The sequence below is a fragment of the Protopterus annectens genome, chromosome 16.part0, assembly GCF_019279795.1.
Source record: "Protopterus annectens isolate FY-2018-M chromosome 16.part0, PAN1.0, whole genome shotgun sequence".
Taxonomy (NCBI): domain Eukaryota; kingdom Metazoa; phylum Chordata; order Ceratodontiformes; family Protopteridae; genus Protopterus; species Protopterus annectens.
In genome coordinates this window covers 803,922,348-803,935,022 of record NC_056750.1, presented here as the reverse complement: position 1 = coordinate 803,935,022, position 12,675 = coordinate 803,922,348, and the positions used below count along the sequence as shown (strand labels likewise).

The window sequence follows — 12,675 nt, the reverse complement described above, 5'->3', positions numbered from 1 at the left end:
ATTGACAGGTACTTCTAAACTGGGATCTTACAGCAAGGCTACAAGTGATTCACCTGATCACAGGCTATTGAAAAAGTTCTGCTCAAGAGCACCCAGTAAGGAGGTTTTGGCATTCGATACCTTCTCATTCAGATGAACAGGTTGCTGTTTGTGCCCCTCTCCAGTCATCCTATTCTCCAGGATAACTGAGAAAGTAAAGGAGGAGATGAGGCCCTTTGGATCTAGCAGTGCTTGCTCTTCCTTCTCTTTGAGATGTCCAGGGGAAACCATGTACTTCTACTGTATCTCCAGGCATCATTTCACATAAAATGTGGTGAATGTACTTGGGGGCTAGAAAACTAACCAGTAGGAAATCATACTTATACAAGTAGGAGGATTTCCTTCTGGTCAGATGGATGGAATTGGGACCAGGGTCCCATGGTACTGTTGTGCTTAAGTGAGGTTTTCAACATAGGAGTGGCCTTATGCTTCAGAAGAAGTACACTCTTTGGCTGTATCTGCATACCTGCCAGCCAGCCAGTGGGTCTGCCCTTGGCAAGTCTCCTATCCATCAAACGGTTTGTAAACCAGTGTTGGACTTAAGATCACAAAGAATAATTTCTTCTTGGAACCTAAATTATGTCCTGGAAGAACTGGCCTTGCCATCTTGTAAACCTGTAACCACAGCTCTTAACCTATACCCATCTTGGAAATCCGGCTCTCTGTAACCATCACCTCAGGTAGGACTGTGTCAGAAATCCAAGCACTGACATGCAAAGTACTATTGTTAGTGGGAATAATTCTGTCCAAGTGAAAAACTATCCAGCTATTAAGTGTCATGTCCTCTTTCCCAGTTCACAAAACCGAGAAAAAGTTCTACACACTCTGGATGTACACAGAAAACTGAAATATTTCCACAGAACCAAAGATAGAAGTTCCGATTAGGTGTTTGCCTTTCGCTCCTTCCCTATGACAAGAGAGACAGTGTCTAAACAATTTCTGAATGTTTGACCTACAGCATTATGCTTTTATCCCTCCCAAGGTAATAAATTTGAAGGATCTGTGAGGGCTCATAGTACTAGAGAAACAGCTGCAACTGTGGCCTTCCTTTAGAAAAGCTGCTAAATAAGCTATGATTTTGACAGCATCTAATAGGGCATCTCTTTGCACATTCTCAATTCATTACAAACTGAATGTTTCTTAGGGCCAGAGCTGGATTTGCTAAAGCTGTTCTGCAAGATATATTGCAAACTAACCATTCCATTCTGGGTACCTCCCCTTCCTTGATAAGAGCCCCGGGAGCCATCCAAGAAGACAGGAAGGCTGCAGCAGTAATCTAAATGGAGTACATACTGTGTAGGTGTGTAAGCACTTGCATACCTCTCAAGTGTACCTCATTATGAGGAAGTTTCCTCATTTTGACTCATTAAAAAGAAGTCAAGGTTCCATACAGTTCCACACTGAAAGGGGCTGTCACCTATTCTATGTTGAGTTTAACTGTTATGTATGGTAAATAATACCAAGTCATATTAATTCATCAAAATAATGTTTTGCAAGTTTGAAATAACACATTTTAGCCATCCTGCAGGCTTCCTAGTTGATGTTCTTAGTAAGCTGTCGCTAACCGTTCCATACTGAGAGGCCGTGCTCCATACTTTGCAAATGGAAGGTTGAGAGGTATGAGAACTTAACATGATTAGGTCAGTGTTGCAGTACCCTCACACCATTCCTTCTGTGTGAGGGACATCTTGGACTTTTGGGTATCCATTCCTCGGCTAGCTTTTCCTTTCCTCTTATGAGGCAACTGAGGTCTGTGCAGGATTTGGGGAACCCTAATTCTCTGTTTTCCCCTTACTGTACATGAATGCGTCTCCTGTTTTGTACTCCTCTCAGTATTTCCAGGGCTTACTGTTTGGCTGACACCATTAATAGCTTGCTTCGTAGCCAGAAGATCTCTAATATGGCATGTGCCATTGCAGGTTTTATACTGGAAGCATCCTGATGTCTGTCATGGGTGGGCATGCCTAGAAGGGGAAGGGATGCTGAACTCTGAAAGTTGGGCCTGACCTCCAGCCCTTCTCTGTCTGAAGTCTCTGTAGTCAGGACTACTGAAGCAGTGATCTATTTGAACCTCTATTATGGTAATTTCTTAGAGCCTTACGTCAATAGTCTCCTATCAATGCCTTCTGTGTTTCAGCCTGTAATAGCTCGAAACTCAAAAGAACTTCTGATGGAGCATGAGAGTCAATTCTTTTGCCTAGACTGCTGTAATGTAGCACTACATGTGGGAAGATGCATTTGCTTGTATTGTACTGTGTATGTATTTGTTTATGCTTTTGGTGGAAAAGGAGATGAGAAAATCTAAACTTATTTTTTTAAATTGTTGAAAAACAAGTCCGCAAACATGAAATACCTTGTTTTGTTGATAATTTTGGCCTTACCAACTGTTTTGGTACTTGCACCCTACCCAACTGTGTTTGATTGTATTTCCGTATTATGGAATTTTTGAAAAAGAGACAAATACATCTTTTTATTTGGTCTGCATTGTAGCATCCATTCAACCATCCACAACCAGTTTCACATTTTTAGACATGAGGTCAAAGTGTCACTTCAATAGTAAAAATTCTCTAGAGCCAAGGTTCACACTGCCGTGTGGCTAGTCCTGATGAAGTTGTTCTTCCACACCACACATACACTCACCTATTGCTAATTTAGAATGGCCAGTCCACCTACTGCATGTTTGTGGAATGTGGGAGGAATCCCACACAAACACAGGGAGGGATATGTGGACTTTGCCCTGAAGGCACCATAGTCAAGAGTCAGACGGGAGAACTTCTTGCTGTGAGGGCACAACACTACCTACTGCACCACTGTACTGCCCCATAACACAAAAAAGGTAAAGGTGGCAAATGACTTGTAGCAATTTGGGACTATAGAAGTCCGATGAAGTGGTGGGGTCAACTTGATTGTATAAAACTATATTAGGACAGGGTCAGCTTTTGGGCATGGTTACAGTACTGAAAGTAATCCTCTTCAGCAGTGAAGTAGCACAGTGATTTTCTGCCTCATATGTCTTGGTTCACTAGTTAGTTTCCAGGCTGAGGAGCTTTCTGTGAGAAGTAAAAGCTGTGTACTTTATTTGTCACACTACATTGCACTGCCAGTGTCCCAAATGAAGAAGTGGACCTGCTCAACCTCATTAACAAGTAAAAAAAAAACAAATGCTTGGAAAATGTTATCACATTTACTGTAACTGCTCTTTGGCATTAGTGACTTTTTTGACATAATGCAGCAGTTCAAAAATACTTTTCTGTTCTTTTACTTCTAACAATTTTTCATTGGCTGTTGAGTTATTTTCAGTTTGTAGCTAATAGTCTCATCTGTGTGTACAACTTTGTTTCATAGTATTTCATGCAGTTTTATTACCTTTGCAAAGTTCCCTTGCAGGACATTTTAAGCCTAATCAATGTCCTTTTTTGCTCAAAATAAGCTCTCCCATTTGGTTATATATTAATCTTTTTTAGGAGCTGCCCCTCATTAACTTTCGGATCAAGAATCTGGTTAGATTTGACCCCCCCAGTAATTGTGGCTTTGAGAAAGTTAGATGCTGTGTATTTAATCTTGTAAATTTCTTTGATATGGTTACAGAGGCTGTAGTTGGTGGCCATGAAGTGCACAAAGCACATCTTGACCTGACTAAGGCCTTCAACATCATTCCCCATTCTGGCATCATACAAAAGCTAAATTCTTTAAGCATTGACCCATATGTGGTATGATGCATAGCAAAACTGGCTGAAAGACATTACCCACACAGTACAAATTATACACGTCTCACTGGAAAAACCTGTGCTTAATGAAGTTAGCCAGTTGTAAACTGGTACATGAGGGAAAGGTATATAGCCATTCTTAACTACTTCTCTTAATTTTTGCTTAGAATCTGTCTGAGAGGAAAAAGAATTCTGTAACTGAGCGGCAACGGATGGAGGAAGAGATGGAAGAAGCCAGAAAGTCCTACCAGGAGGAATTGGAGAATCTCCGTCAGGTCTTAAAGAAGTCACGAGCCAGTACTGACCAGACAGCCACAGAACAGGTAGGTCCATAGCTGTATCCATGAAGCCTAAAGGTCAGCAGTACCACTGTGTTTGTGATGGCTACTGTAGGGCTCTACTTAGTCAATATCTAAGGTATGTCAACAGATGTTAATATCCAAGGTATGTCAACAGATGTTTTTATAAAGCGGCTGTTAATGAATGCTTCATTAGCAAGTTGGGGTGCCCATCTCTGCCTCTCCATGGTTGGAGGAAGTGTGCACTGTGGCTTCACAATGGAGAAACATTTTTCCAGGTGCACAGTGGTAATGAAAGAACCTTTTCCTACAGAGAGAAAAAAAACAGTTGGGCATAAGTAGAGAGGAAACATGGCCAGAGATTTTCATAATTATTTTGTATTATAGCTTTTTGTGGCATGTTGCTCTCTTATGAGTAGATTAGCATAACAGAAAGGGTGATATGTGAGGATTATTAAAGGAAAAATACTGAAATGACTGTATGTGATGGGAATAGACAGTGCAACATTCCAGAAGGCAATGATTATCGTTCAGAGTGTGGCTGGTTGGCTGATTCTGATTACTTAACCACATAACTAGGTGTTCCATAAGATATCCATTCAGTGAAGTAGCCAAAAGGATGAATTACAAGGCTGTGGAACAGTGAACCTGTATAAATTATGGAAATGCACATAACCCTGTTTATGGAAGGTTGATAATCTTTTTGAAGAGTTGCTATCTGGAGAACTCTGCATTAGCATAAGTAGGTAAATTTTAGCAGGTTCTGCTGATTTCATGGAGTACTTGTTGACTGGACATGCTGAAGGCGCATGAACTAGTTGTCTTGCATTTCTTTTTAAGGTTTTTGACTCTGTAGTGGCAAATGGCATAAGCTTTGGCACTGAAGGTGATGAAATTGATTGACAGATGAGAAGTAAATGTCCGAGTACGATAGTAGAAGTGAGTACTGAAATAAATGAGTAATGCACAGAGAGGTCTGCTGCTGGGTCCCTTGCTGTTTGGGCTGTACTTATCTGGTATCTGGCATGGAATATAAAACAAGTTTGATTTGTTCCCAAGTAATGTGAAATAGGAACAGTGGCTGATGACAGCAAGGAATGGAAGAGCGACAGCATTTGACATGACTAGAATGCAAGAATGGATGGAAATTTAGCAACTGAGGTTCATTGCAGAAATGTTAAGCTGTTGTGTTTTAGTGGTAGTACTTTTGTAAGCCCAGAAGTGTAAAGTTGAGTAGCACTATGGAAGAAAAAAGCATGCAGATCTGATATGTATTTATTTATTTATTCATTTTACATTTGTTAACCGGAGAAGTTTGACTGGACACTGGTCCATTTTCAGCGGAGGCCCGGGGAGAAAAGCTCCACATAACAGTAAGAATGTATACATACAAGAATACAAATAGGCATACATAAGCAAGCATTAACAATTTCTAGGTAGTTTCAATAGTGAGTGACGCATGCAAGAAAAACTTGAGAGCTGCATATTTTTTTTTCTCACTAGAAGAAGGTTGCTGGTTCTGTTCAGAACCTTACATTAGTTAAACAGGTCGATTGGCTCTGTAAAGGACTTATCATTGGAGTAGTTGGATCTTGACAGACTCCTAGCAACAGTGCAGTGTGTGGATTAACCTGGGAGTAGCCTGAGCAAAGCCAGTTATTTAAGTAATGGGTTTGAGGAGTTTTTAAAATCGGAGGTCAGAGGTGGTAGAAGTTAACTTGCTTGGGAGTGAGTTCCAGATGGTGGCAATGGAGCAGGTAGAGAGAGATTTCCCAGCTTCATTTATATGTTTGACATTGGTGACATTTTGATTATTGGATCTTAAGGCTCTAGTGGTAGTATAGTGATGGATTAAGTGCTGAAGTGCTTTTTTTTTGGAAGGTAGTAGAGCTTGTGAGTTAAGAGTTGGTTGAGTAGGAGTAGCTGAGGTAGCTCAAGCCAATTTAGTTGCTTGAGGGCAAGACAGTAATGGAATCTGTGAGTGGCATCTGTGGCGAACTTGGCAGTCTCGTAACAAGATTCCATTTTTTTTAGTTCACTGTGGCGAAGGTTGGTAAAGATAAGGGAGGCATAAAGGAGAAAAGATAGGAGGCGAGTCCTTGCTGTAGTGGCTTTGGTATGTTTGGTGATGAACTGTTTGTTCCTATAAAGGGGAGACCAAGCTTTTTATTAACTTACTTTATTGTTTGGGCTATGTGTGTGTGTGTCGAATTTGTCAATTTCAACACCTAGAAGTTTAGTGTGTGTAGTTGGGTTGGTTTTTAAATTGTCTTTAGATTTTATAGTATAGTAATTGTGTAGAGGGTGAGATTTTCCAGGACTGAAGAGAAAGAGTTTTGTCTTTTTGGGATTAAGAACAAGTTTGATGTCAGTGAACCATGATTCTGCATGCCCCTATTGGGGCCCTTCAGTGGTGGGTCTAAAATTTGTGCAGTTCTTTTTGCTACATCCAGTTTAGCTGTTTGTCCTTTCAGCTGCTGTACTTGTAGACATTCTTAGCCTGCACATATTGTAATGGCACTTACCAGACTAGGGCAACATGCCTAGTCCTTGTGCCTACTAATCACTTTCTGCCATTGGCACAGTTCATGTCTCCACACTGACATTTCCTGTGAGAACCAGGACCAAGACAGGCATTGTCTGTACTGCCTGAGAGAGAACAGTGAAATACAACACTAAGTGTCAAGAGTTTGAACCTGGCCTCCATAAGACACTGTGTTTCTCTGTCATAAAATGGCAGCAGTTTGAAGCTGTCCAGAACAGGGGCAATGGGAGGTGGGATGGTGGGAGGTCATTGGTGTAGTAAAGGATAAAGATGGCAGACATCATTTGTACCCTCCTTGGGGGTATGTCTGTCACCTTTGTAGATCCCATGTGGTACTGGGAATCACTTTCATGCATATCCTCCAAATTGGTGGACATCAAGAGGGGACCTCAGAGACAACTCCTGGCAACCACCTTAAGGTACATGCCCCAGGGTGTCAGAAACACCCTTCTGCCATTGAGTGACTGGAGTCTACTTGCAACTAGACTGCATCTAGGAAATGGTTAGGCTTCCTTTGCTAATGCTTAGAAGCAAGATTGATGACTCTTCTCTTCAGGCTTCCTTCCAAGCCCAACAGGGACATCATTGCTCAGGATAACCAGATACAGTAGGGTCACTAGCATGATAGGATAGTCTGCCATTTAATGTATGGTGGTACGTGTCATCCTGACTCCAAGAGAGCACACTTTTGCAGCACTGACTGATTCATCTGAATCTCACACACAGTTCTGTCCAGTCCATACCACCTTTGACATCACAGGCTCAGATGTTGCTGCCATTTTAGCTGACCTCTGGTGTTTGAAGTTGCTTGTCATATGATTACAACCATACATGTTGGATAAGCCTGGGTTTCCTCACCTGGACCTGGGAGCTTTTTCCTTACCCTCCCTTCCCCTTGAAGGGACTTGTAGGATGAGAGGATGTTATTTCTGAAATGGAAAAGGACAGGTCGGATCTTTCCTACTTCCAAGTTTTTCCTGAATGAGAAAAACTTAGGCTTATGAAGTCCATGACAGACTAGGCTATAGTCAGTGTTCTCTACCTGGAATCATCTCAAAAAGTATCTGGGGAGGATCACCTTTGTGGTGTAGAGGGGTGAGGTCTTGACTATGATCCAGCCAACCCAGGTTCAACTGGAAGACTTCATGCTGGAGGAGATGCACAGGAAGGAAGAGGAGTGAAGATGCATTGCCTTCTCACATCTCAACTGCTGGGGGAGGGGTGATTGAGGAACATGTAAAGGGGTGCACATCCTTGGTGGAGATAGAGCTTCAACTGCAGTTGCCTTCTTACGAGGGGCATGTAGTTGTCTGATAGATGCATTAGTTGTAGAAGAGAATGACATCCCTATGCTACCCCCCATTGCAGAACTGTCAGTGGTACACTTGCCACGGTGCACTGCATTATGCCACATAGCATTCAGTCCCACAATTTGGCGTCCAAACTTATCTGTATTGACTGGCTAGATGGTTGGCAGGCATGGGAGCAGAAACATGAGCAAGTATCTGGGAACATTCCCAATGTAGAGCCTTTGCTCATAGGTGGTATATGTAATGCTTGGAAGCAGCCTTTGCTCATAGGTGGTATATGTAATGCCTGGAAGTATCTCAGCATCCCCATACCATTGCTTCTGCTCCCAAGTGGGTGAATGCCTTCCTCAGGTACTCTGCATGGAGTGACAACATTTCTTAGCTTGTTTTCCCTGTGATTTCTACAATCCAGTGTACACCCTAGAAACCACAGCACATGGCCCGCTTACTGCCTGAAAAGGAGCCTAAGTCATTGAACAGGGTAGCAAGAAGGTGTTTTTTGCCTTGTTAGGGCATATATTCCTCAGCTTGCCTATCCTTCCTGTCCAGTTTCCAGTTTTCCCTAGTGAATAAGGCACTGGAAAAATTTTAGTCCTCCAGTTGTGGTGTTAAGAAAGACCTAGTTAAGACCCTTAGCAGCACTTCTGCAGTGTGCTGCCAAGTGGTACAGTTCTAATTTTATATAGAACCAATGTTATGACTACTTTAGAAGTCTCAGGCTTATGCCAGTATAAGATGAAAATATCCCAGCTTCTTTTCCTTTAAAGATTGGCTTAGTTTCTGGTGTCATTCCAAGGGGATCCAGTATCTGCCTGGGATAGCATGGTTAACGGGCCTCAATGCTTTGCCAGAGATGGCTTCCACCTGTCACCCTGGGATTCTGGATCCTGGCCAAGGCTCTTGCCTCCACCATTGTGCCTTTTTCAGATAATGTCCCAAAGACAAGTCTTCCATCATAAGAGATCTGTCAAAAGTCAGACTGAAGGTCATGCTGCTTAACGCTAGAGCCTTGACCTGAAAATGCACTCATTGAAGTCTCTCCTCACACTGGAAGATGCTGACATCTGTGCGGTCATGGAAGCTTGGTTCAAGGCTGCGGAGAGCACCATGCCTTACCAGGCTATACCTCATTTCACACATCCTGACCCCAAAATGAAGTCAGGATTACTAAGGGTTGTGGAGTCTATCTTCATTAAGGACAGGCACACCTCCAGACTGGTTTGCTAGCATGACACACTGGAACTGCTTCAAGTACAACTGACATCTGGCAAGACACCCATCCAAGTTATAGCCACTTATAGGCCCTCCTTCATGACTCAGGACACCCACTCCTCCTACTTGGGTGTACTTGATTCCATCAAGATACCTCCTAACACTGATCCTCTGTGACGTCATCTACCCCACCACAGACTGGGTGGACTATTCCTGCACTAATGTACTCAGCCAATGATTCCTTGACTTCATCAGTTCTAACACACTAGACCAGCTCATCTCATCCCCCACAAGAGGAGATAACATTCTGGACTTGTTTCTCACCAACATGGGCTACTGTTGCACTCCATACTTGTATGTTCTTCCCTGGTGAAATCAGATCGGTCTATCTCATTCGGAGTTTTATCCCACTCACCTCCCTCTCAGACATAGGCTAAAAAAACTTCTCAAAAGCTGACTACAACTTCCTAAGGGAGGGTATCACTAGCTTAACACCACCTCCTCCTCAGAGGATGCAGACAACTATACTGAACAGTACACCAATGCAGTATACAAGCACCTGTACAACTGCATGGATTCTGCCATACCCAACAGAACTAAAACCTACTCCTCAAGGAAACAAACCTGTCTGGTGGACATCCTCCATCAACAGGCTTTACAACAAAAGGAAGAAACTGTTGTCGTCCAAAGATAAAAAGAAAGAAATTCCAAATTGGAAAAACTGCCTCCTTAGCTTCAACAAGCAAATAGATCACTAGTGGAAACCTCCAAAGCCAGTTATGAATTGAAACTAGCCTCTGAAACAAAGGGAAACCACAAAGCTTTCTTCAGTTATGTCAGAAACCCCCATGGCAAAGCCCAGGTTTGTTCCAAATTAGTACTTAACAGCATCACTTACACTGATCCTGTTGACTTAGCCAACCTGCTAGCAGATGGGTTCAGCACATATTTCACCCCCTGCCCTCCAAAGGCTCTTTCAACATCCCTGATACTTGTCCCGCATCTCATATCTCCGTAGATCGTGTTAATCCCGCACCTCACATCTCCGTGGATCAAGTGTTAAAGGCCTTATCCAAGGCAAAGAACACAGCTTCCATGGGACCTGATAGTATCCCAGGCTGTATTCTGCACCATCTTCAGTAAGAACTAACTTCACCATTGAGCACCCTATTCAACCACAGCCTGACTACAGGCTTCATTCCGGCAGTGGAGAACTGCCATTGTCATCCCCTTGTACAAAGGTGGTGCCACTACTGACCCTGGAAACTATTGCCGCATTAGCTTGACAAGTCTGATCTGTAAAGCCATGGAGCATATTATAGATCGCATAAACAAGAACATAGGCCATCTAGTATCTTCTAATATACTTACTCCTAATCCTGTCCACCCTCGTCACACCTAGTGCAAATCTTAACATCTTTAACTCTGCCACATCCAGCTCTAACTCCTGCCTTTTTGTCAATGCCACTGTCTCCAACCCATGTAACATAGCTGGCCTCACTACCCTCTTGTAGACCTTCACTTTCACTCTTACTGGTACTCGTCTGTCACAAATCACTCCTGACACTCTTCTCCACCCACTCCATCCTGCCTATACTCTCTTCTTCACCTCTCTTCCACACTCAGCATTACTCTGAACTATTGATCCCAAGTATTTAAACTCATCCACCTTTGCTCCTTGGATCCTCACCATTCCTCTATCCTCCCTCTCATTCACGCACATATATTCTGTCTTAGCCCTGCTGACCTTCATTCCTCTTCTCTCTAGAGCATATCTCCATCTCTCCAGGGTCTCCTCCACCTGTTCCCTACTCTCACTACAGATCACAGTGTCATCTGCAAGCATCGTAGTCCACGGGGACTCCTGTCTGATCTCGTCTGTCAACCAGTCCATCACCATATGGTCAAATTAACATGAGGAGAAGGCAACTAGAAAGATGGTGTTTAAGAACACTACAGTAACTGGTGGGGGTGTTCTGCCTGACTCACAAGAGACAGAGCTGTCGTTTCTTTTCAAGTTTAATATGCATTTAAAAGCAGAATATGAGTAAAACACAAGGTAAAACAAATCACAGTATTCAAAATAGAAAAAGGCAATAAAGTAATACAACAAATAAAAAGCAAACTAACCTTTCCCTCACAGCAAAGTGTAACAGAGTCTGGGTGAGCCTTTCTAGTAAAGCATTTGATGTCAATCCTCAGAGTTTGCACCACCTTGTAGAGCATTTGTAAGAAGTTGTTGAATTCTGGAGATGGTCCACTTTGTAGATCATTTAGTTCCTGCAACAGAAATAGCTCTGTTCAGAGGCCAGACTTGTTTTATGATGTGAAAAATGTTACTTATCCCTTTCTATTCCCAAAAGAGGGGGCAAAGGTTTCCCCTCTTCTTTGCAATTTCCCAGCAACTTCAAAATGAACATCCAGGATGTCGCATTCTGGGTGGTCAAGCTTCATAGCATCGGGCCTTCCCCTACTGTCATATGGTTCTAGGATGGTGTCACTGGATATTATAGATGCTTTCTGACACATCACTATCTGCTCAGTCAGGAAGTTCCTTTGCTTTACTCTGGAGGTGTATTTGTTTCAGTAGAATGTTACTGTTATGTTTGTCCACTGTACTTTGTTTTTCCAAGCTGCTAAGCACTGTGGCAAAGGCTGTCCCCAAGTCTCCTTAGCTTGAGTGTTCTTGTGGTTACATCCCTTGAAATCTCCCTTATAAACCAGGAGCTCTCTGTGACCCTCTCACAGAGGATGGTCTTCACTGAAGCAGAGTTGGGCACTGTTTAGTTTCAGCCATTTTGCCTGCAGAGAGGAGCTTGGCTTCTTGAAGATGCACTGAGGTCCTCCTGCACCTACTGGGCTTACCAGAGGGCTGTAATCCACTGTGTGATTTTCACTTGTTTGATGATATTTTACTTGTGAGGTGCCAGTGGCTGCAAAATCCTCATGCTCTTACTAATCCTTTTCTGGTGGCTGGGACTTGTTGCAGGGCCCTGATGTTTTGGACTGTCTTTACTAAACTTGGCTTTGGCCTTTCCTTTCTGTAGCTGAGTCACTGTCTGAAGTTATTCATGTTTCACTGTTGCAGTCATCACACTTGGGTTATCTGCATGCAGGTAGCCCTCAGTCGTCCTGAATACCAGAGACTTAGTATTTCTGCATTGCATGCTGTCGCTCCAGGACTGACGTCAGGTTGTCGGGTATAAAAACAGGCAGCTGTCGCCATTACATCAGTCTTTCTTGCCGAGGACCCCGAAGCAGAAGCAGTTCGCAAGTGCCGGTTGGCCACTACCCGAGTTTTCATTTACGAATTGAATCATCCTGAAGTCTTCTAAAGCTAAGTACCCCATTGGGGATCCTTTTTTCTTGCTCTAACCGATGTCAGGAAAAGGTTAATAATTGTCTTGCCTTTGGAAAGCAAATACCACACAGAGATTTTCATTCTTACTGCGTGACCTGTCTAGGCCCAGACCACAACGTACATCGCTGTCGGTTTTGTGCGTCCTTGTTCAATGTCTCAAAGAATCATTCATCGTCCTGGAACCCTTATTGTCGCTAAATAC

At 42.9% G+C, this 12,675-nt stretch overlaps 1 protein-coding gene across 1 annotated transcript in view; it reads left to right on the top strand.

Moving 5' to 3' along the window:
- Positions 1–12,675, top strand: part of FKBP15 (FKBP prolyl isomerase family member 15) — a 1,242,294-nt gene that overhangs the window by 844,430 nt on the left and 385,189 nt on the right. The window contains exon 22 of the mRNA XM_044057970.1: positions 3,914–4,069. Within this exon, the coding sequence (XP_043913905.1) occupies positions 3,914–4,069 (156 nt within the window). The remainder of the gene's footprint in view (positions 1–3,913; positions 4,070–12,675) is intronic.